This window comes from Dreissena polymorpha, chromosome 2 (genome assembly GCF_020536995.1).
Source record: "Dreissena polymorpha isolate Duluth1 chromosome 2, UMN_Dpol_1.0, whole genome shotgun sequence".
Lineage (NCBI taxonomy): Eukaryota > Metazoa > Mollusca > Bivalvia > Myida > Dreissenidae > Dreissena > Dreissena polymorpha.
In genome coordinates, this window is record NC_068356.1 from 108,784,261 (window position 1) to 108,808,204 (window position 23,944).

General features: G+C 37.6%; 1 protein-coding gene across 2 annotated transcripts in view; it reads right to left on the reverse strand.

Annotated features, from left to right (window-relative positions):
- Nucleotides 1–4,136: 4,136 nt before the first annotated feature.
- The window catches only part of LOC127868444 (protein transport protein Sec24C-like), a 42,126-nt gene continuing 22,318 nt past the window's right edge, over nt 4,137–23,944 (reverse strand). For both annotated transcript variants that reach the window (XM_052410226.1, XM_052410227.1), the window contains exons 17-24: nt 12,848–12,944; nt 11,624–11,908; nt 10,706–10,900; nt 8,694–8,797; nt 8,405–8,492; nt 8,102–8,205; nt 7,548–7,637; nt 4,137–6,288 (exon numbers count right to left, since the gene is read on the reverse strand). In XM_052410226.1, coding sequence (XP_052266186.1) covers nt 6,148–6,288; nt 7,548–7,637; nt 8,102–8,205; nt 8,405–8,492; nt 8,694–8,797; nt 10,706–10,900; nt 11,624–11,908; nt 12,848–12,944 — 1,104 coding nt within the window. In that variant the 3' untranslated portion in view covers nt 4,137–6,147. The remainder of the gene's footprint in view (nt 6,289–7,547; nt 7,638–8,101; nt 8,206–8,404; nt 8,493–8,693; nt 8,798–10,705; nt 10,901–11,623; nt 11,909–12,847; nt 12,945–23,944) is intronic.

A 23,944-nucleotide genomic window follows, 5' to 3' on the forward strand; every position in this document is an offset into this window, starting at 1 on the left:
TGGAGTTTACCTTTATTGAGTAATTCTTTAATTCTTAGTTGAGTTGCAAGAAAACGTTTTATTCTCATAACAGCCAAATCCAAAATAAGTTTTTTTTCCTTATGCACAGTGAAAAATAATCTTATTATTGAAAATCTAATTAAAAAAATACAAGTGCTCAGCTGCCTTACATTTGTTCACAAATATATATATGATATGTATTGCTTAAATATAAATAGTACAGAAATTGCATTATCAATCAATATTTGTATGTACCGGTACGTGTCTCAAACTTAGATTATTTACATAATATTGGGATTTCAGTTGTAAAACAGCAAGTGGCACAAAAGGAAACAAGTAGAGTTTGTCTGATCTACAAATGTATAATGTACTTAAATTTGTGACAGAAATATTTGGGACAACATGTGGTGTGTAAGTTGTCACTACATGCAGATCCTTATTGCTATAAACATTACGCAACTGCATCGCTTTTATGGTATTATACTATAAATGCATGCTTATGACATCCTGAGGTTTGTAGCATTGGAATTTGTATGACCCTCAAGTTAATTGTTTAGACAGATTATTAAAAATTAATGTGAAAACACCTGTCATTAATCAATAAAAAAACCGTACTAGTAAGACTGGCTGCCCAATTTGCCTTTCTAGCAGCATCCTGTATTTTTTGTGATCCTAGATCTTCCTGTATGAGTTTGACATAACACCCTTAAAAAAAGGCTTGAGATAAATATGAGCTCAATTTTAAGCTTTATTGGCGTAGCCCTGGAGGGCGACGACTAGTATGTAATGCTTTTTTTTTGCTTATGGGAGGAGAAGTTATTTTACGGATCAATGTATATATTTTTGTTTTAAGAAAATCTTGCATAGTGGTGATATTTTGTGTAAATTAGTGTAAATAAGTACTGCATTTGTGCCTATTACATTTATGACAACATTTGTTGCCAATAATGCAAAGCTAATTGTTTTAATTAATAACTGATCCACAACTGATCACAGGGGAAAGATCACAGGGGCTGGGCAAATACGTAAATTTTCTGGTTTTGTATAAAAACAAATGTTTTGTATAAAAACAAAACATAATCAAAATATATTTATTTTGTGGTTTTTCTAATTTGCTTATTTAGTGGAGAATCAATGTAGAACGATATTTCACGATCTATCGCGTAAGCAAGTTTATTGGAAGCGTAGTGGTACGAAAACGTACAATGTATTAGTTTATTAATAGACATATAATAACGATCGCTATACACAACTTCACCAAATAGCAGTTCATAAGTGAATGCCAGCCGGAATAGCTCAGTTGGGAGAGTGTTAGACTGAAGTTGTTTACGCAACATTCATCTAAAGGCCCCCGGTTCAATTCGGGTTCCGGCAGTTCAGCGGCTGACAATTTTTTCAGTCAGGTTAATAAATATAATAAAGCTTTATTTTATGTAGACAATTTAAAATCCATTTTACTACAATTGGACATTTTTATTAATATTAATGGATGCAACGTGGTGACAACGTTAATTAAAATTTCTTACATCAATTAAATATCTTATAAAAATACATGTGTTTTTATATTAACAAATAATGCAAACAACACATCTATTATCCATGTATTTTTATGGTTGTCTATCATAGGCCTATCCCTACCACATACAGAGCGCGAAGCGCGACATGCATTATTGATTGTAACAATGAGTTGCGATAAAGGAAGCAGTGGCTTACATGTATCAAGGAGGAGCTGTGTCCCAGCAACCTGTTTCCCTAGAGTCAAGCACTCCTCTGAGTTTTTTTAAGAACCACATATAGAGCGTGACACGTATTACTATCCAGGTGGTATGGGCCCTTTAGCATTATCCGACCATAGTCATCTTCCTTAGAATTTGAGAAATTTTGAAATCCTTGTTCGAAGTCCAAAATTTTCATCCGATTGTTCCCAAACTTTCACAGGTTTTTTTTTATCAACGAGGACCCAACCCAAACTCTATATGAGCAATATCGGACCATAAGTCCAGAATTATGTCTCTTTGAATTTAAAAATAAAAGTGAAAAACTGCTTGGTTAGGTGATTATATCAACATTTTGCATCAGATTCTTTCCAAACTTACAGTGTATTCATATCAATGAGCATTTTTACCTCATTTAAAATGAGAAACATCGGGACAATAAGTCCAGATTTTTTTTCTTTCAAATTTGACAAAATAAACAATTTCCACTTGTTTAAAAGATTTCACAACTTTCGTCTGAATCTTTCCATACTTGTAAAGTGTTTTTATATCAGTATTACTCGAACCCTTTTTAAAATGATGAATATCGGAGCAATAAATCTATTGTGATCTTTTAGTGAATTTCAAAGTATTGTGAAATGCAGCTTCTTTATACAATTTACAGTTTTCATTCATTTTTTTCCCCAAACTTTTACAGTGTTTTCATATCAATGACTACTCAACCCCTATCATAAATGAGCAGCGTAAGAATAAGTTAAGAATCATCTCCCCTTGAAGTTGAGAAAAATATTAAATTACGCTTACAAGATGCAGATTTTTTAAAACCTACACAGTTCTGATCCATTAATGAAAACTGCACACAGATACCAGTAAAGAATAAAGGAAACCAATGTAAATAAAATGAACTATGAAATATTTGGGAGTTACAACACAAAATCAAAGATAATGGTTATTTGGGGGTTATAGCACAAAATCATAGAAAATGGTTATACCAGTATCTTTTTCTATTTTGTTTAAAATAATCGACCAATATATTAATATTTACAGTAGAAAAAAATCGTACCATGTAACTTCATTAAGTGCCTTTTACACTGAAATTCCCGACGCCCTTTGATGCTTTGCATCAATACTTATCTTGTAAACATTTAAAATAAAATGTAAAACTGGTAAACTACATGCACTGCATTAGTGCATATTAAAGAAATGTAAGTGCACATCATATTATATTCCAGTTTTTTATATTTTTTTTATGATACCCCCACAAACGAAGTTTAGGGGGTATATAGGAGTGAGCTTGTCTGTCGGTGGGTCTGTCGGTCCGTATTAAGTGTTCGCTCTCTAATTCAAGTTGTTTTCATCCGATCTTCACCAAACTTGGTCAGATGTTGTATCTAGATGATGTCTAGGTCAAGTTCGAATATGGGTCATGCCGGGTCAAAAACTAGGTCACGGGGTCACTAAGTGCGTTTTAAACATTGAGCATGGTGTCCGCTCTCTAATTAAAGTAGTTTTCAAGTGTTAACAAGATTTTACTATAGATCCAAGATATCATTGGGACGAATCTTCTGACAAAGTTTCATGAAGATTGGACAATAAATATGGCCTCTTGAGGGTCACTTAGTGCGTTTTAAACATTGAGCATGGTGTCCGCTCTCTAATTAAAGTAGTTTTCATCCGAGCTTCTCCAAACTTGGTCAGAAGTTTTATCTAGAAGATGTATAGGCCGAGTTCGAACATGGGTCATGGCAGGTCAAAAACTAGGTCACGGGGTCACTAAGTGCGTTTTAAACATTGAGCATGGTGTCCGCTCTCTAATTAAAGTAGTTTTCAAGTGTTAACAAGATTTTACTATAGATCCAAGATATCATTGGGACGAATCTTCTGACGAAGTTTCATGAAGATTGGACAATAAATATGGCCTCTTGAGTGTTAACAAGGTTTTACTATATATGATATTGCTATATAAGGAAAAATGCCCCATCTCCTGGTGGTCATGTTTTTCAACTAACCTGAACCATTTTTTATCTTGTCCAAGATATCATTAGGACAAATCTTCTGACCAAGTATCATGATGATCGGACAATAAATGTGGCCTCAATAGTTTTTACAAGGATTTACAGTCGCCATATAAAGCATAATACCCCACCTCCTGGCGGCCATGTTTTTTAACCAACCAGAACCATTTCCAAACTCATCCAAAAAAGGATTGGGATTGCACAATAAATGTGGCCTCTAGAGTAAATGTGGCCACGCAAAGCAAATGTTTACGCCACAAAACAGATGTAAGGTGATCACAAAAGCTCACCATGAGCACATTGTGGTCAGATGAGCTAAAAAGGAAATCAAGAGCATTGATAAAATTCAGATTCATAGTAAAAGATTCATTGTTTTGGTACAAAATAAAACAGAAATAACTGTATAATCATTTAAAGAATACTTTATTTTCAATTTAAATGTATATCGATTCCATTTCCATAATAAAAAACAATCATAACAAGGTACACAGCATCCATTCTACTTATTGAGAGTCAAAACTAAGTTCTCTACAAATGAACATGGACAGTTAATTAAGCAATGTTTTTAACATCAGATGTATAAACTATTTTAATAAAAACATCTAGGTACTTTTTGGCTAATATATTACCTTACTTGAAGATGTAATTCTGATTTTATGAGAAATAATAAACTTTAGCAGAACTCCATTTCATCCACAAATACACACCTAGCAGTCATACACAGATTCTATCTTGATAAGCAAAAAGAAGCATTGCAACATAATAAGGAAATAAATACATTAACTGTTATCTTACATTTAATCATGAAGCAGCGTGCAAGTCCCACTGCTTTTAAATAAATGCTCGTTGAATGGTGACATACTTGTTAGGTTCGCAATATATATACATGTATATATAAATTTGACTGACCAACACAAACAAATGAAAATGTGCCAGAAAACTTATAACTTAAATACAACATATGTGAAACAAAATCGACTAATAAGTAGAAAAAGCTTGTAGCAAATAACCAAAATATTAGCCCTAGTAAATTAATAAAAAATTATCAGTGAAGAAAATATACTCAAGATCAAAAGGAAAATCAGATTATTAAATGACATTCGTTTCAACAGAATGTTTATCAATTTTCATGGATTTTAACCATAAATAACTTTTCTGCTTTAATTCAATACACACTGTTAATGATCTTTGCATTGGTAGCATTTTAATTTGATTTGTACATGTTTGCTATCTATTAGATGTTGTCAATAATTAATTCTTAGTCATTACATTTTGCTAGTAAAGAAGTAAAATGCATAGAGAATATGATGTTAATCTACAAGCTGTTAAATGATTATACAAATTTAACCACATGAAACTATGAATTAATGAACCAGGTAAAAATGAGAATTGGCCTTGAAATTATTTTAATGTGACAATAAAGAAGTTGTGAATAAAAGCATCAACTTGTGATTAACTGATTCAAAATAACACTTAAGGACTATAATGCTATGTAAAATCTCTACTCTTTATTTTATACATTATGTATTGCTGATTCACACATAATTTATGACAAAACTTTGGCTTTTGAACATAGTTTATAGAACACACACATATTTATATCAATTAGGTGTGTATGGTTATCATAATCTTATATAACATCTATATAACATACATGTATATATATATATCACAAAATCTCGTCAATCACCAAACATCAAAGAGTTACATTAACAATGTTTAGTATTGGTGTAACCTGCTATCACAACTGTGGTATTTATGACACTAAGATATATTAATTTATTGGTTAAAAAGAGGCAACCAATTGGAACAGATAAAAAGCGGCAATAAATTGGAACAGATTGGTTTTTATAATACTTCCTTCCTTCATAAAGAGTTTTGCTCACTATCAAAGCCACTTTAACAAGATGTAATAATTATGCAAGTACTGTATCATGAAATGAATCTGGGGAAGAGAGTGAAAATGATGTATCTGCTTCATATTTCAATATCAGATACAACTGTTCGCATTCTACTCTGGAGATCACTTTGTTAAGTGCATCCCCAATGTCTTTCTCATATGATCTGAAAGTTTCCACTCCCCTATCTTTGAAACATGCTTCCCCCCCCCCCCCCCCCCGATTCATTTTCCACACAAATGAAAGCATCTTAAGTGTTTTTGCCTGCAGAGCTTTATTTAAAAACTTGTTACTTATATATAAATGTGGCATTAAAAAGATGTCTCATCCCTAGTGTTTAGCAAAACATTCAAAGCAGTCATCGAAATTAGCAGCTATATGAAACCCGATTCAGATCCAGCCAGATTTCCCATTTTCATCTGTACAGGGCTGGCGCTAATTTCGATCACCACACAAGTTTCCATTTCTCGCTGTAAAATTATTAACATGAAATTAAAGCAATGTCTCCTCTTGCAATGTTTAGCTTAGCAGCGTGCGTATCTCCTTGTGAATGTGACACAGGAAGTCCACGTAGGAGGAACTGCCGTTCTGACTCTTGTCCTCCACCAGGAAGTGGTTGAACCATCGCTCCAGCTCGTCCCTCTGCCTCACAATCGTCAACTGAAACCCACAACAAATGTGTGTGAACTAATGTATAACTTTATCAATAGTATCCACGCTTCTTACTGACCCCTTATGATAAAAGGTCAGAGATTCAAATTAGAACCCAATGTCTTGTTTGTGCTTTTAAAGAGAAATGTAAATGTATCTTTAAGTACAATACTTAACCTAGCATGAAGGTAATAATCTATTGCATCATTTATTATTTAAATTTTAATCTACAACTTCCAAAACAAGAAAATTGCAAGGCACAAACCTCAAACAAATGGCACCAATGACATAGACTGGCCTGTTAAATTTCCCCAATGAAATAGACTGGCCTGTTTAATTGCCCCAATGAAATAGACTGGCCTGTTAAATTGCCCCAATGAAATAGACTGGCCTGTTAAATTGCTCCAATTGAAAGAGACTGGCCTGTTAAATTGCCCCAATAAAATAGAATGGCCTGTTAAATTGCCCAAATAAAATAGACTGGCCTGTTAAATTGCTCCAATGAAATAGAATGGCCTGTTAAATTGCTCCAATGAAATAGACTGGCCTGTTAAATTTCCCCAATAAAATAGACTGGCCTGTTAAATTTCCCCAATGAAATAGACTGGCCTGTTAAATTGCTCCAATGAAATAGACTGGCCTGTTAAATTGCTCCAATTGAAAGAGACTGGCCTGTTAAATTGCCCCAATAAAATAGAATGGCCTGTTAAATTGCCCAAATAAAATAGACTGGCCTGTTAAATTGCCCCAATGAAATAGACTGGCCTGTTAAATTGCTCCAATGAAATAGACTGGCCTGTTAAATTGCTCCAATGAAATAGACTGGCCTGTTAAATTTCCCCAATAAAATAGACTGGCCTGTTAAATTTCCCCAATGAAATAGACTGGCCTGTTAAATTTCCCCCAATGGAATAGACTGGCCTGTTAAATTTCCCCCAATGAAATAGACTGGCCTGTTAAATTTCCCCAATGAAATAGACTGGCCTGTTAAATTGCCAATCTCCTTCATTAATTTATTTAAACATACAAGGACCACAATGTAAATAGTTTGCCTTTTATACCAGGCCTCATGACTACAAAACATTCTCAGACTAGAATTTTGTCTCAATCCTACACATTCAACCAATGAGAAATCAAAGCTCAAAAAATCTTAAAAGCATCTTTTTTGTAAATATTGTAAGTTGAAACTTAGCTTGTTTGAAGCGGTGAGGCCTTAAAGTCTCAAAACTGAAGGTAACTATAAAGGATACAAGCATAGAAGCCCCTACCTTCATGTATCTGTTCCTCTGTGCACGCACCATCTGTACCACCTGACGCACTCTGTGAGACACGTCATTCTCCAGCTCCAGTAGACGGAACTGAAATCACCAACATGGTGATGGAACAACTTAGATAAAATGGCTGTGATTTCAGATGAACATTTAAAGAGTTGTTGTTGAAAACTGTGAAATATTCATAGTTTCATACATAGCTGAGGGGCTTGCAAATGGACACCACATACAGTGCCACGGACATATACATACACACTTCAAATAACCATTAGGTCTTTTGTATCAACTAGGTCAGAAAAAGGATTAGATGCAATTCCCCATTTATGTGATCATCTGAGGAGCCTGTCATTCACATGGTCTTATTACTGTAGGTTAAGATCCTGTTAGACATTTGGGCCAATCTGTCACACAAGCATACTTGTTACTAACAAACTTTTTTATTTTTCCTCTGACACGGTGTCTGACATTGTCTCAATATTTTTCAGACGTTTCAATCCATGTCAGATTGGTCTAATAAATTACAAGGAGTCTCAAGACGTCCCCTCACAGACCTTGTCAATGTCAATCTGAGCTGCGCTCTGTACACCGAACATCTTCTGGATCCAGTCTGGGTCAACCTTATGGCCAATCCACATAAACATCGAAACACCATTCTCTGAAAACACATATGAACACCTGTGAACTTATAATAACTTTGACATGTATGTTAGTAAAGATCTTATATTAGCGCATTTACACCTAGTTTCATGAAAATCTGTTTAAAACCCTATAAAAAAAAAACTCCCTATTCCAAACACACACACACTCACACACATTTTATAACAGTTGAGTTTTGTTATAATCACTCCACGTACCCAGCAGGTAGACTCCGTTATCCTGTAGTCTCTCAGCCGAGCACCTCAGAGCTGTAGGCATGTCTGTACCAGTAGGCTCAAGAGTGTGCTGAAATATCAACAGTCAATGCAGCAGACTATAGGCAACTATTTACTTTTATTTCTATTTGATTTTTTAAATAAGTATTTGCAGAGTTTCTCATGCTTTTTTATCCTCATACTTGAAAAATTCAGTCAATTTAGCTTAGATGAATGTTGCTTACTTTGTTGAAATGTGCAAACCAAGTGACCCAATATCTACTACACATACCAGAGGTATAAGTCTAGGATAGAAGAATGCACATGATGACTTTACATCCATGGAGTTGATGAGATGCATCAGGTAACTGCGGTCATCAGTAGAAATCTCCTGACCTACAGCAACATGTTTAAAGCTTTTCAACAGTGAAATTGTGTTCAGCATTGTAAGATATTTTATACATCATTTCATAGGGTAACCGTCTCCAGTACACAGGTTTCTACAATTACATAATTATATATCAATCAAAAATAATGAAAATTTAAATATCTTTATACATCATATTTGTTTTTAAAATGCTGTATTTGTTAAGCTCTATCTTATGATTCCCTCCTATGTAATTGATGTTGTTCAGACAAATACAAATAATTAGTTGTACTGGATATAATTATTATGTTCACATAATGTAACAACACATATGTATTAAAAATCTACGAATATAATCAAACAATGATCTATAACACTAGAACTAAGTACTACACGCCCCTGTATCAACGAGAGCTTGTCACAGTAGCAAATTACACCCTCGTCCCCCTCTTCCACGCTCCATGTCGTTTTATGTAGCAAGTTGTAATAGAAATTGTAAGTTCAAAAAAGGGGGCAGACATCTAGCAAGTATTAACATTGGATAATAAAAGCTGCATATAAGCACCTAGATATCATAAGGAATCATGCAAGCTTGTTTAAATATTGTACGTTAAACAATTTTAAGTACTAAGAAAGTCAAGTTTGTGTCCACAGAAACGCTGACAGACAGATGTCAAGGGTGAATTCTTTAACCCCCCCCTCCACACAAACACTCTCTACTTCATTTCTAGGATATTATACTGCAGACCCCCCCCCCCACACACACACTCTACTTCATTTCTAGGTATTATACTGCAGACCCCCTCCCACACACACACTCTACTTCATTTCTAGGATATAATACTGCAGACCCCCCCACACACACACACTCTCTACTTCATTTCTAGGATATTATACTGCAGACCCCCCCCCCACACACACTCTACTTCATTTCTAGGATATTATACTGCAGAGCCTCCCACACACACACTCTCTACTTCATTTTTTAGGATATTATACTGCAGACCCCCCCACACACACTCTCTACTTCATTTCTAGGATATTATACTGCAGACCCCCCACACACTCTCTACTTCATTTCTAGGATATTATACTGCAGACCCCCCCCCCCCCACACACACACTCTACTTCATTTCTAGGATATTATACTGCAGACCCCCCCCACACACACACACACTCTCTACTTCATTTCTAGGATATTATACTGCAGACCCCCCCGCACACACACTCTCTCTACTTCATTTCTAGGATATTATACTGCAGACCCCCCCACACACTCTCTACTTCATTTCTAGGATATTATACTGCAGACCCCCCCCCCCCCCACACACACACTCTACTTCATTTCTAGGATATTATACTGCAGACCCCCCACACACTCTCGACTTTATTTCTAGGATATTATACTGCACCCCCCCCCCCACACACTCTACTTCATTTCTAGGATATTATACTGCAGACCCCCCCCCCCCACACACATACACTCTCTACTTCATTTCTAGGATATTATACTGCAGAACCCCCCCCCCCCCCCCCCCACACACTCTCTACTTCATTTCTAGGATATTATACTGCAGACCCCCACACACACACTCTCTACTTCATTTCTAGGATATTAGACTGCAGACCCCCCCACACACACTCTCTACTTCATTTCTAGGATATTATACTGCAGACCCCCCCCCCCCCCCCCCACACACACACACACTCTACCTCTCTACTTTCATTTCTTGGATATTATACTGCAGACCCCCCCCACACACACACACTCTACTTCATTTCTAGGATATTATACTGCAGACCCCCCCCACACACACTCTCTACTTCATTTCTAGGATATTATACTGCAGACCCCCCCCCCCCCCCCCCCCCCTCCACACACACATACACTCTCTACTTCATTCTGCAGAACATGAGCTACCCATTGTCCAACTTACCTCCTTGGATTCCATCATTCTTGATCACACAGTTGCCATACAGTGGCAGCAGTTTCATACACTCGGGCAGTATGAGCTGCCCGGCTGACGATGGACTGGCACAATTTTTTCGATAGCAGGCCAGGATCTGTGCTACCTCATTCATTATATGCTCCCGCGTTTCTCTAGGACTCTTGTTTAATATGTTTCGAATTGCTGAAGCAAAACCATACATACTTTGAAATATATACCATATTGGAATATAATTAGCAAAGGAAAAGACACTTAATGTAGTTTTTAGTACTACCCAATAAACAACATGATGAGAAGTAATGTTACTCAAAAATATCGATTTTATAGATCATTTAGTGTTTGTCGTCAAGTCATGTTCAAATGACATTTTCCATTTGAGTTGTGTAAATACGTCAATTTGTATGCATCAGAACTCGTATAATTGTTAATTTTTTGCATTAATTCCTTACAAAAAGCAACTTTGCAAAATGATATGAAAAAGAAGGGCAGATTATAACTAATATTTTTTGTCACTCAGTATACATGTGTCTGTTCAACTTTGAGAACGTGAAAACTTCATTTTACACGTAAACCCTAATATTATGTATGAAAGCAAGTGTAAAGATGTGTTACACGTGCTCTAGCAGTAGAATTTACATACTCTTTCAAATAAGTTTATATCTATACCACTGATTTCTGCTCCGCTTGCGAAACTAGATATGCTTCATCAGCGCTACTTGTAGAATTTACATAACGAGGTATATAACCTCCGCATCTTGAACAGCCAGACGTACAGAGAGAAAAACCCAGCCCACTTAAAAGGTCCTAACATACAACCTGGTTTAAAGCCTTAATCTTCAATTCGGCATACTTTAAACACACACTTATGTTCACATAGAAAATTTTCTCTAAATATCTCGTACTCACCTAATTTTGACATATAGTTCACTAAAGTATCCAGTTCACAGTTGCGGAACAAGTCGGCAAGCTGGGAACAACAGTTGAGTGCTTGATTGTGGACGCGTAACCGTCGCTGTCCGCTCACACTTGTGAACAATGTGGCAACCTGTATATAAGCACCGTCCTGCTCACTGAGTTTATCGTCGTGTTTAATCTCAACGGCCAATGCCTGGTTACTGTCTATAGCACACATTTCCACATCCGTTGTATTAGACATGTAGAAGTTACCAAGAAAATCAACTGGTCGAATTCCTGTAAATGCAAGTTTTACAGATATGTATAAATAATTTTGTTATATCATCAGTTAAAATAATTTGCTATACTTTATATAATGACACCATGCACACTACAATTTATTTATTTTTTAGTTTGAATATTTAGCATCTTTTCCTGGGAAGCTTTTGTAAAAGAGCAAGGCTACCTTATATTTATTAAAGAATTCTTTTGTTTGTCTTATTATGACAAATTTTCTTTCATAAATTTAGTATATTTTATTGGAGCAAATACAAGGAAAAATGGAATCACTTTTTCTAAGCCATATGTGCATATTTTCTAGGCCATATGTCCTTAGGCCATTGATTCATTTTGTAAATAGTGGAGTAAGACTTGTTCCACTATGTCTAGCTATTAAACACTTGTGCATTAAAACCAAATTTTCACAATATACATATAATTTTTTACTTTTGAAATTTAAAATTGATTTATTTACCACACTAACACTTGTATATCTGCAGCTATTCCCTTTCCGATCAACCAAATGAGGATATAACTTGGTGATCAGACATAATTATAAGTTTTGTTTATTAAGAAATAATATGATTGTTTAAGGGAAAGATAGAACTTAACTGAGAAATACTGCTTCAATAATTACTTTGAAAAGTTATAATAATGAGACAAAACATTACTCTGGTTTACTATAATTCAAAATAAAATGAATATGCAAGGGTAAAAAGAACACTTAAACAATTTATTTTTATTTTATTTCTATTTTTATAAAAAACACTAGACATCTAGATACAACATCTGATCAAGTTTGGTGAAGGTCGGATGAAAACAACTTGAATTAGAGAGCTGACACTTAAAACGGACCTACAGACCGACTGACCGACAGACAAGCTCACTCCTATATACCCCCCAAACTTCGTTTGTGGGTGTATAAAAATGTGTGTGTGGAGTGGAGGGTAGACCTACCTTGACTTGTTCTGATTCTGACTATTGCATCAAATGCTCGCTGACTCTGGACATTATTCTTCAAGTCTTCCATGAAGCGGTCACCATCTAGATCCGCCTGAAACATACCACAATGCTGTGGTCACATTCTGTCCCTAAATGCTGGTCATTTATTCAAGAAATTTAAATATGTATGTAGTATTTTAGAATTTAAGTAAGCTTGGCCGCAATATTTCCTTGTAAGTTTATTTATTTATTTTTCTTAGTTCAGTAAGTTTAGTTTTATATATAAGATGCTGGGTTCAATAAACGCTGATGTCAGTATCTATTAGTTGGCCTATTAGAATAACTCTTCGTCAAAAACTAGATCAATGTAAAGTTCAAACAATATCAAACAAATTGTCTATCTAATCCCACAATAGCATAAATGATGCAATTATGGCCTAGCAAGCATTGCAAAAATAACTAGAAATCGCGCGGCAGAGGCTGACGCGTATCCCCACGCCGCATGTTTGCCACAGGGGCGCCCCAGGGTTGGTAATGGGGCCATGCATAGTTGAAAGTGACCGTATTGTCATAAGAGATGTTCAGTATAAATTTGAAGTAATTCAATGTACAAATGAAGAAGTTAATGTAAAATAACCTAAAAAATGAGTGAAAACAAATTTTTAAAATAAAATTCATTTTAATTATTAAATACTTACCTGTTATCGTATGCTTATACTTTCCAAGGGGAAATAACTCATCCGGAATTTTAACTGGGAATCCGCCACCTCAATACCGTAATACAGGCCAGGTTAAACATAGTGCAATGCAACCTAGCCAAAAATCGGTAACCAACCCTCAATATTCTTTCAATATATATACAAAAATATTAATCGAATAGCGGGGTGGGAGGTGGGACTTACCGATAACAGGTAAGTATTTAATAATTAAAATGAATTTTATTTTAAAAATTTGTTTTAATGTCATAAATACTGACCTGTTATCGTATGCTGATTTTGCAGCTGCGGTGGGAAGGTTCGTATATATTTTCCCAACACAGTAGAACCCATAAACAGGGTTATCAGCTAATGATATCAAGTAATCTTCGTTAAAACGGTATTAATTATGACTTCTCGGACAGAGTAATATGTCTATGTCGTAAAGAAGACACTACCGTTAGTGAAACCACAACAAGCCCAAACGTATACAAATTGTATTGTTGGCACTTCAGAAAACGAAGATAAAAAGATGACAAGGTGGTCGGATTCCTCCAGTAAACAGCTTAGAGCACGTCAAAAAGTGGGGTGTGATTAATATATGCCCACAAAACAGACAGAGCTCTTAATTCATGCGGTCAGATCCTAAAAAGGAATGAATCCTTAGATAGGATAAGATTAACTTTCCTTAGTCGAGGTCTAACCCCGAGAAATAGAAGCCGCAGACACATCTCCCCCCCCTTTTTTTGGGGAAATGAAGAGTGTCTTTGAGAACCTCGAATGGACTTCTGACTAACACTGCTGAGATAGAACTTCAAAGCCCTGATTGCCCAAAGAAGTTTATCCTCATCTTCATGACTACCAGTTTAAGAAAACTTGGAAACTTGAAGGTAGAAGCCATATAGAGGACTTGATATTAAGCAAGGAATCCTGGCTGACACAACAAAGTGAAAACGACAATAGATCCAACTGGAATTGGTCGTATTCAACAGAAAAAGCATGAATTTCACTTCTCCGTATGGTAAAAGCCATAATAAGAAGGAAAACCGTCTTAAAATTATATTGGAACTGTTAATAAGCCTGATGAAAAAGGTTCATAGGGAGCTCATTAAGCATCCCAACATGTTACACAAGTCAAAACCGCTTCAGAAGGTAAAGGAACGAAAAACATAGTGTTGACGTTCCATAGTTTGGATCAGTTCCAAAATAGGTAAGACAGCACAGAGTTGCGATGACTTACACAAAACAAGGTATACGAAAGCATAATCTCTATCCTTTGATGAAGAAAAGAACAAATTTCTTATCATCAAGAAAAAGATGAGAAAAACCTCTATGTATCTAGCAGAGTGATTAAGGTAATAACTATGCTCTCAATTACCCAGTAAAAAATGAATTTCCATAGAACCTTTATACAGTTCTGATGGAATTATCCTTGCACAAGTAACAAGGATTGAAACTCTAACAGAAAAACGTTCTTCTGTAGAGATAACTAAAAGTTATTAATGGCCAGACATGAAGTGGCACATGTTTGGATCAGTAAAAATATGTCTCAGTGAGATATGATATTTGACCTGTGAAGAAGTTTCCTGAAAATAATTGTACAGGAGACTTAAAAGGTGGTAGAACCATAATCCCATGGTTCATTACGTATATTTCATGAAATTATGGCAAAAACTCAGTTATTGCAAAAACTCACCAAGAAGGCAAGATATTCCAGTTTATGTCAATGAACGAATGTATAACAATCGCACACCCTGCTGGATCGATTTCTGTGAACTGCATTGTTGACGTTGTTCAGCATACCGGTATACACTGCGATATACGATCGCATAACGCTAATAACTAGCGTTTGATGATAAACAACATTCTTTGATATACTATGTACACCATGCAATTCGTCTGCAACTTCACTGCCGCGCATGCGCGATTACATTATTGAACCCAACGGAAAAATAATTCGAAAGAAAGAACTGCAGGACAAAAGGTCCAACAGGGCGTTGAGACGAACTGGTATGAGAAAGACGATAGAGAAAATTTGTTGTTCTTGCAAAGAACGAATAAGTTCCTGATTTCCAGTTACAAGGAGTGATAATATGACCACCTCCGTGTCTGTAAGTAAACCACGACCGATGTGTGATAGTTGAAACCATCACAAAGGAATCGTGAAAATGTGTTGTAAATGAAAAACAGCTAAAAAGAATTTTCGCTTTTCAAGATGTAGATGTGCAGGTGATATTCGTTAGGATACCACATAATTGAGAAAATAAAGATATGTTGTTCTATGTGATCGTCCATAACCTTATCTGCTCACATCTGTATAAGATGTAAGGAAGGTTGTGGTAGAATAAACTATATTCTTGCCAAGATAATCTTCTAGTCTAGACACCACTGAATAGTGGTAAATAATGACAAAAAGATGGAAATCTGTGTCATTAAATAATCCCGAGATTAATACAATTATCTTAAAAATAAAGCTGAAACGGACGTAAGAAAAGACGTCTCAGCAGAAGGACCGGTGACCGGACCGGTAAATACCGACCGGTGACCGGAACCATTTGTCAAGGATGGGTGGGCAAAGAAACCACGGCAAGCCGAACTTTCCCACTCCAAACACACTTGAAAATTGGTAGAATAGGACAGTGTTTAACACTTATAAGTTAATGACCTATCTACAGAATATAGCCTCTTCTTGAACCAATAACAGGCGCCTTTAAAATCCTGGATAATACAGGTCGCGAAGTCATCGATTTGCGAAGTACGGAAATATGATTGATAGTGGTACCTCCGGAATCGGAGGTGTGATGGCAGAAAAAGGTGAAAACCCTAGGGGTAACCTTAAGCGGGTCCACGCTTGCCGGTAGAATGCATGGAAGTCTTAAATTCTGACTTGATTAATCCATTTACTTCAAGACTTCTAACCTAGACGAATTCCGAAAGGAATACGACCAGTTATAGGAAGACGGCCTGTTATGGCCAGAAGTGTAATAGAAGAATAACTTTAAGATGAGGTCCCTCCAGATCCTAGGATCTAATATCTGAGTTCAATAGGTCCTAAGCCATCTACAAGACTGTAGCCGCTATGCGGTCAATCTGATAGGCAATCCTATGTATCAGAACTCTTGTTGATTCCAGTAGCTTGAAAATATGCACTGCCGTAGGAGCAATAGAAAAGCAGAAGTCGATACAAATGTCGTCTTGCTAATCCTGCTAGCGTCATTAATGTGTCCCAACTGTTCCGTGACACTGACTGCAAAGTCTGTAGCCGACAGGTAAAGGCGGTTAAAACAATTCATCCTTCGGGTCTCGAACATAAATTAATAGAGGTCAAATAGTAATGTTCGACCTCAATGCTAATCTCCGAGCCCACTTCAGCCGATCTATCTGCAAGACCAGTAGTCTGCATGTAGCCGGTTGAGATAGAAGTACAAATAACAGATATAGCATGATTTGGTGACCGTCGCCAGTAGAAAATCAGTATTGAAAAACACAAAAAGTCATGTAGATTGTTGAATCCATAAAATATAGTATTCAATACAATCATAGCCAGGGGTATACAACTATGTAATGTAGACGATACCCGTGATACTAAAAATTGACCGATGAAAACACAGTGGAATACCGGTAATTGGTAAGTGGTGACCGAACCGGACCGGTCAATGACCGGTAACTGTAGCCCGGTGAACGGACCAGTCATAATATGACCGGTGACGTTACCAGTTAAAGACCGAAAAATGGTGGAATCCATATGGTCTGTTATCAATGTCAAGCACTGCTCGGAAAAGAAGATCATGCCAAAAAAAAAAAAAAAAAAAAAAAAAAAAAAATCCAATCCGATGGCGATGAGACATCACTTATTCTGACCGGTGATCAGTGATCGGTGATATGACCGATGAATGGTGACCGATGTCCGGTGATCGGGACCGGTATAATATAACTGCGTCAGAATGGAAATATCTGGTGCAGAAGAATGACCATCCACGAAGTCATCTGATAATGTTAACCGGAAAACAACGGTAGATTATCAGTATTAATAGGCATAAGTGTCCTTGTAGTCGTAGTGGAGAAAAGAACAGCTTATCCCGAAGCCTGAATGTTAAACGAACTAGTGTTCGTATACAACTACGGCTCGGTGACTGCAACATGTGTGGATGCCATTAGAAGAACCATCACACGTGGAATGGAGACATGATATTCCTAAAGGAATAAAATGGAGAACGTCGATATGACCAGTAGGTTCATTAACGCCTACGTGAGAAGTGGCGACATCCATATAACTTCGATGCCGAAATATTGTTCGGCTACGCTGGAAATATTGTCATCTACAATATTGTCTCCGTGAGCATTGACATGATCGCTTACGAGCGTATCAACGCCGAGAACTGCTCAATGAAGGAGAGGTATGTTCGATAAATATCCAGTGGTGCTCAATGCAGTCCGCTGATGTCTACGTGAAGGTTGACGACGTCCTCGTTTCCTGCGATGTCGAGATCTGGATCGGCCGAGATGTGGATCGGCTGCGATGAGACCGAGATCTTCTAGAATAACGTCTCCGTGAGTGACGACGTGATCGCTTACGAGAGCCGCGACGATGAGAACTGCTCGACGAAGAAGAGCGTGTCCGATGTCTAATCCTTGATGAAGACGATGTATTCAACGAAGAATAGGAGAATAATTCAATGAAGAAGACCGAGTTCTTCTTCTTGACCGGTGACTGGTGTTATCGGTGGCAGGCCTAACTGATGACTGTTGACCGGTGACCGGAGCGGTGATCAATGACCGGACCGGTGACCGGACCGGACCGTTGACATGACCGGACCGGTGACATGACCGGTGACCGGACCGGACCGGTGACATGACCGGTGACCGGACCGGTGACATGACCGGTGACATGACCGGTGACCGGACCGGTGATCAATGACCGGACCGGTGACCGGACCGGACCGGTGACCGGACCGGACCGGTGACATGACCGGTGACCGGACCGGTGACATGACCGGTGACCGGACCGGACCGGTGACCGGACCGGACCGGTGATCAATGACCGGACCGGTGACCGGACCGGACCGGTGACCGGACTGGACCGGTGACCGGACCGGACCGGTGACATGACCGGTGACCGGACCGGACCGGTGACCGGACCGGTGATCAATGACCGGACCGGACCGGTGACATGACCGGTGACCGGACCGGCCGGTCAGACGTCGATCAATGGTCCGTGATCAACGTCCCCGGTGACGTACCGGTCATATCATGACCAGTGTTGTCACCGGATAATGACCGTATGGCGGATGCCAAATGGTCCGGCATTGGTCGATGTCCTTGACCAATGCCATCGGGCAAAGACCGGCTGACGGGTGTCGCCATATGGTCTGATGTTGACCGACTGTCTAAGAGACTTAGCATAGTACGGTCGCGATCGTGCCCGATACCCGGTGACTGATACTGCAACTATCATCCATGATCTGCGAAGTCACCGGGTATTTATCCACTCTTGTTTCTGCGACCATCATGTAGTCGAATATATGAAAAACAAGAGCAAAGCATATTCAACCATAAACTGGTCACAGACCAGATTATCATACGGCACATAAAATCATTATTTGACCATAATGAAAATTATAATAATACTGCCGTAGATCATAAATTAAACAAAAGTTTAATTCAAAACAGATGAAAAATAAAATGACGATCAATTAGATTGTCATACGGAACGTTAAAATCATTATTGCACACAATGGCAAATGATAAACAATCTGTCAATAGAAGAACACGCTTTGCACGATCTCGTAACACATTAGAAGAACATGCTTTGCACGTTCTAGCAATGTATTAGAAGAGCACGTTTTGCACGTGGTCGTTCGCGCCTGAAAACACCCAGCATGGTAGAAATAAACCATTGTTCGATAAAAACAAGCATGGCTTACCTTTTACAAATGAAACAAAATCCATTAAATCCACACAAATTAATCCGAATGAGAAATAAAAAGATAAATAACACAATTTATCTATTCAAAACCCCAATCAACCAAGTGAAAAACAATATTTTAATTCAGAGCCGTAAAAGACACGTATACACCTGGTTGATCCGGAAAGAATATTGAGGGTTGGTTACCGATTTTTGGCTAGGTTGCATTGCACTATGTTTAACCTGGCCTGTATTACGGTATTGAGGTGGCGGATTCCCAGTTAAAATTCCGGATGAGTTATTTCCCCTTGGAAAGTATAAGCATACGATAACAGGTCAGTATTTATGACATTAAAATCTATACCCTAATTTCTCCTCCTCATCCTGCTCTCCTAACAAATCTAATAATGAATCAACTTCACTGTAGTCAATTATGTACATGTCATCCTAATTGGAATGACTTATGAGATGACTGAACATGCTCTCTTATAGCCAATCTTCTTGCTTCTGTTTTGGAAAAGTTATGTTTTGAGGTTAAATGGTTGACTAAATATTAGCATCTCAGAAATTTTCTATCACAATCTTGTACACAACAATGAATATGTTGAATTTCATGTCTGTCTTTGATGTGCCTGTTCAAAGTCCATCTTGCTTTAAATTGTTTCTCACATTTTTCCCAAACACTTTGACAAATTTTCAGTAATGAGTCTAAAATTGTAATTGCACAAATTGAAAAACCATTTCACAGATGAGTTAACACAAACAATTGAATACTAAATACATCTCTGCGCCACTACTGTGTAACTCTATGCTCCACTTTGATTTATTTATTTTTTTTATATCATTTGGCATGTTATTTACTAACCTCCCTTTAAAGCTTATTACTTCCCTTGGATTTGTTTTTTTGACCTTTGACCTTGAAGGATGACATTGACCTTAACCTTAAACCACTCAAAATGTGCAGCTCCATGAGAAGGGGGGGGGGGCATAAAAATAAGTGAAAATCTCTGACCCGGCCCGCCCCAACCCCCATAACTTTTGACCCAGGGGTCAGATCAAAATTCCCTCACTGTCACCGTCGCACATATGTTCATAGCTACCATGTACGTAAGTTTCAAGGTTCTTGTGCTAATAGTGTAGGAGAAGAAGGTGGTCAGGACGGACGGACAGACGCACATCAATACAATATCCCCACTTTTTCTCCGAAAAATGTGGGGATAAAATTATTTAATAAGCATTCAAAATATTATCAAACAACAGTTATTTTGTAGTAAGACTTGAATACCAGTAAGAAAAGCTCCTTACTCGCCTGGTAACGTCTCACATTTCATATTAAGCTAAACAACACAACTCTATGCCATTGGTGCCAGAACTGGTTCTTACAGACAATCTCAATCAAGAAGTCAGTAACCATGTAGTTTGTAGTGAGACTAGAATACCAGTAAGAAATGATTTGAACTGACCTAGTAATGTCTCACATTTCATATCCCAGGCTTTAAGCCAAACATCACAACTCTATGTCATTGGTGCTAGAACTGGTTTGTACAGACAATCTACATCAAGAAGTCAGTAACCAGTTAGTTTGTAGTGAGACTAGAATACCAGTAAGAAATGATTCGTACTGACCTAGTAATGTCTCACAGTCCATATACCAGGCTTTAAGCGATACAACACAACTCTAGGCCATTGGTGCTAGAACTGGTTTGTACAGGCAATCTCCATCAAGAAGTAAATGAACACTTAGTTTGTAGTGAGACTTGGGAAACAGTAAGAAATGATTCGTACTGACCTAGTAATGTCTCACATTTCATATCCCAGGCTTTAAGCCAAACAACACAACTCTATGCCATTGGTGCTAGAACTGGTTTGTACAGACAATCTACACCAAGAAGTCAGTAACCAGTTAGTTTGAAGTGAGACTTGGAAAACAGTAAGAAATGATTCGTACTGACCTAGTAATGTCTCACATTGCATATCCCAGGCTTGAAACCAAACAACACATCTCTATGCCATTGGTGCTAGAACTGGTTCTTACAGACAATCTCCATCAAGAAGTCAGTAACCAGTTAGTTTGTAGTGAGACTTTGGAAACAGTAAGAAATGATTCTTACTGACCTAGTAATGTCTCACATTTCATATCCCAGGCTTTAAGCCAAACAACACAACTCTATGCCATTGGTGCTAGAACTGGTTTGTACAGACAATCTACATCAAGAAATCAATAACCAGTAAGTTTGTAGTAAGACTAGAATACCCGTAAGAAATGATTCATACTGACCTAGTAATGTCTCACATATCATATTCCAGGCTTTAAACCAAACAACACAACTCTATGCCATTGGTGCTAGAACTGGTTCTTAAAGACAATCTCCATCAAGAAGTCAGTAACCAGTTAGTTTGTAGTAAGACTAGAATACCAGTAAAAAATGATTTGTACTGACCTAGTAATGTCTTACATTTCATATCCCAGGCTTGTAGCCAAACAACACAACTCTATGACATTGGTGCTAGAACTGGTTTGTACAGACAATCTCCATCAAGAAGTAAATGAACACTTAGTTTGTAGTGAGACTTGGGAAACAGTAAGAAATGATTTGTACTGACCTAGTAATGTCTCACATTTCATATCCCAGGCTTTAAGCCAAACAACACAACTCTATGCCATTGGTGCTAGAACTGGTTTGTACAGACAATCTACACCAAGAAGTCAGTAACCAGTTAGTTTGTAGTGAGACTAGAATACCAGTAAGAAATGATTCGTACTGACCTAGTAATGTCTCACAGTCCATATACCAGGCGTTAACCAATACAACACAACTCTATGACTTTGGTGCTAGAACTGGTTTGTACAGACAATCTACACCAAGAAGTCAGTAACCAGTAAGTTTGTAGTGAGACTCAGAAAACAGTAAGAAATGATTCGTACGACCTAGTAATGTCTCACAGTTCACATCCCAGGCTTGAAACCTAACAACACAACTCTATGCCACTGGTGCTAGAACTGGTTCTTACAGACAATCTCCATCAAGAAGCCAGTAACCAGTTAGTTTGTAGTGAGACTTTGGAAACAGTAAGAAATGATTCGTACTGACCTAGTAATGTCTCACATTTCATATCCCAGGCATTAAGCCAAACAACACAACTATATGCCATTGGTGCTAGAACTGGTTCGTAAAGACAATTCATCACAAAGTCAATAAGCAATTAGTTTGTAGTAAGACTTAGGAAACAGTAAGAAATGATTCGTACTGACCTAGTAATGTCTCACATGTCATATCCCAGGCTTGAAACCAAACAACACAACTCTATGCCATTGGTGCTAGAACTGGTTTGTACAGATAATCTACATCAAGAAGTTAGTAACCAGTTAGTTTGTAGTAACACTAGAATACCAGTAAGAAATGATTCGTACTGACCTAGTAATGTCTTACATTTTGTATCCCAGGCTTTAAGCCAAACAACACAACTCTATGCCATTGGTGCTAGAACTGGTTTGTACAGACAATCTACACCAAGAAGTCAGTAACCAGTTAGTTTGTAGTGAGACTAGAATACCAGTAAGAAATGATTCGTACTGACCTAGTAATGTCTCACAGTCCATATACCAGGCTTTAAGCGATACAACACAACTCTATGCCATTGGTGCTAGAACTGGTTTGTACAGACAATCTACACCAAGAAGTCAGTAACCATTTAGTTTTTAGTGATACTAGAATACCAGTAAGAAATGATTCGTACTGACCTAGTAATGTCTCACATGTCATATCCCAGGCTTGAAACCAAACAACACAACTCTACGCCCTTGGTGCTAGAACTGGTTTGTACAGACAATCTACACCAAGAAGTCAGTAACCAGTTAGTTTGTAGTGAGACTAGAATACCAGTAAGAAATGATTCGTGCTGACCTAGTTAAGTCTCACAGTCCATATACCAGGCTTTAAGCCAAACAACACAGCTCTATGCCATTGGTGCTAGAACTGGTTTGTACAGACAATCTACACCAAGAAGTCAGTAACCAGTTAGTTTGTAGTGAGACTTGGGAAACAGCAAGAAATGATTCATACTGACCTAGTAATGTCTCACATTTCATATCCCAGGCTTTAAGCCAAACAACACAACTCTATGCCATTGGTGCTAGAACTGGTTCTTACAGACAATCTCCATCAAGAAGTCAGTAACCAGTTAGTTTGTAGTAAGACTAGAATACCAGTAAAAACTGATTCGTACTGACCTAGTAATGTCTCACATGTCATATCCCAGGCTTGAAACCATACAACACAACTCTATGCCATTGGTGCTAGAACTGGTTTGTACAGATAATCTACATCAAGAAGTCAGTAACGAGTTAGTTTGTAGTAAGACTAGAATACCAGTAAGAAATGATTCATACTGACCTAGTAATGTCTTACATTTCATATCCCAGGCTTTAAGCCAAACAACACAACTCTATGCCATTGGTGCTAGAACTGGTTTGTACAGACAATCTACACCAAGAAGTCAGTAACCAGTTAG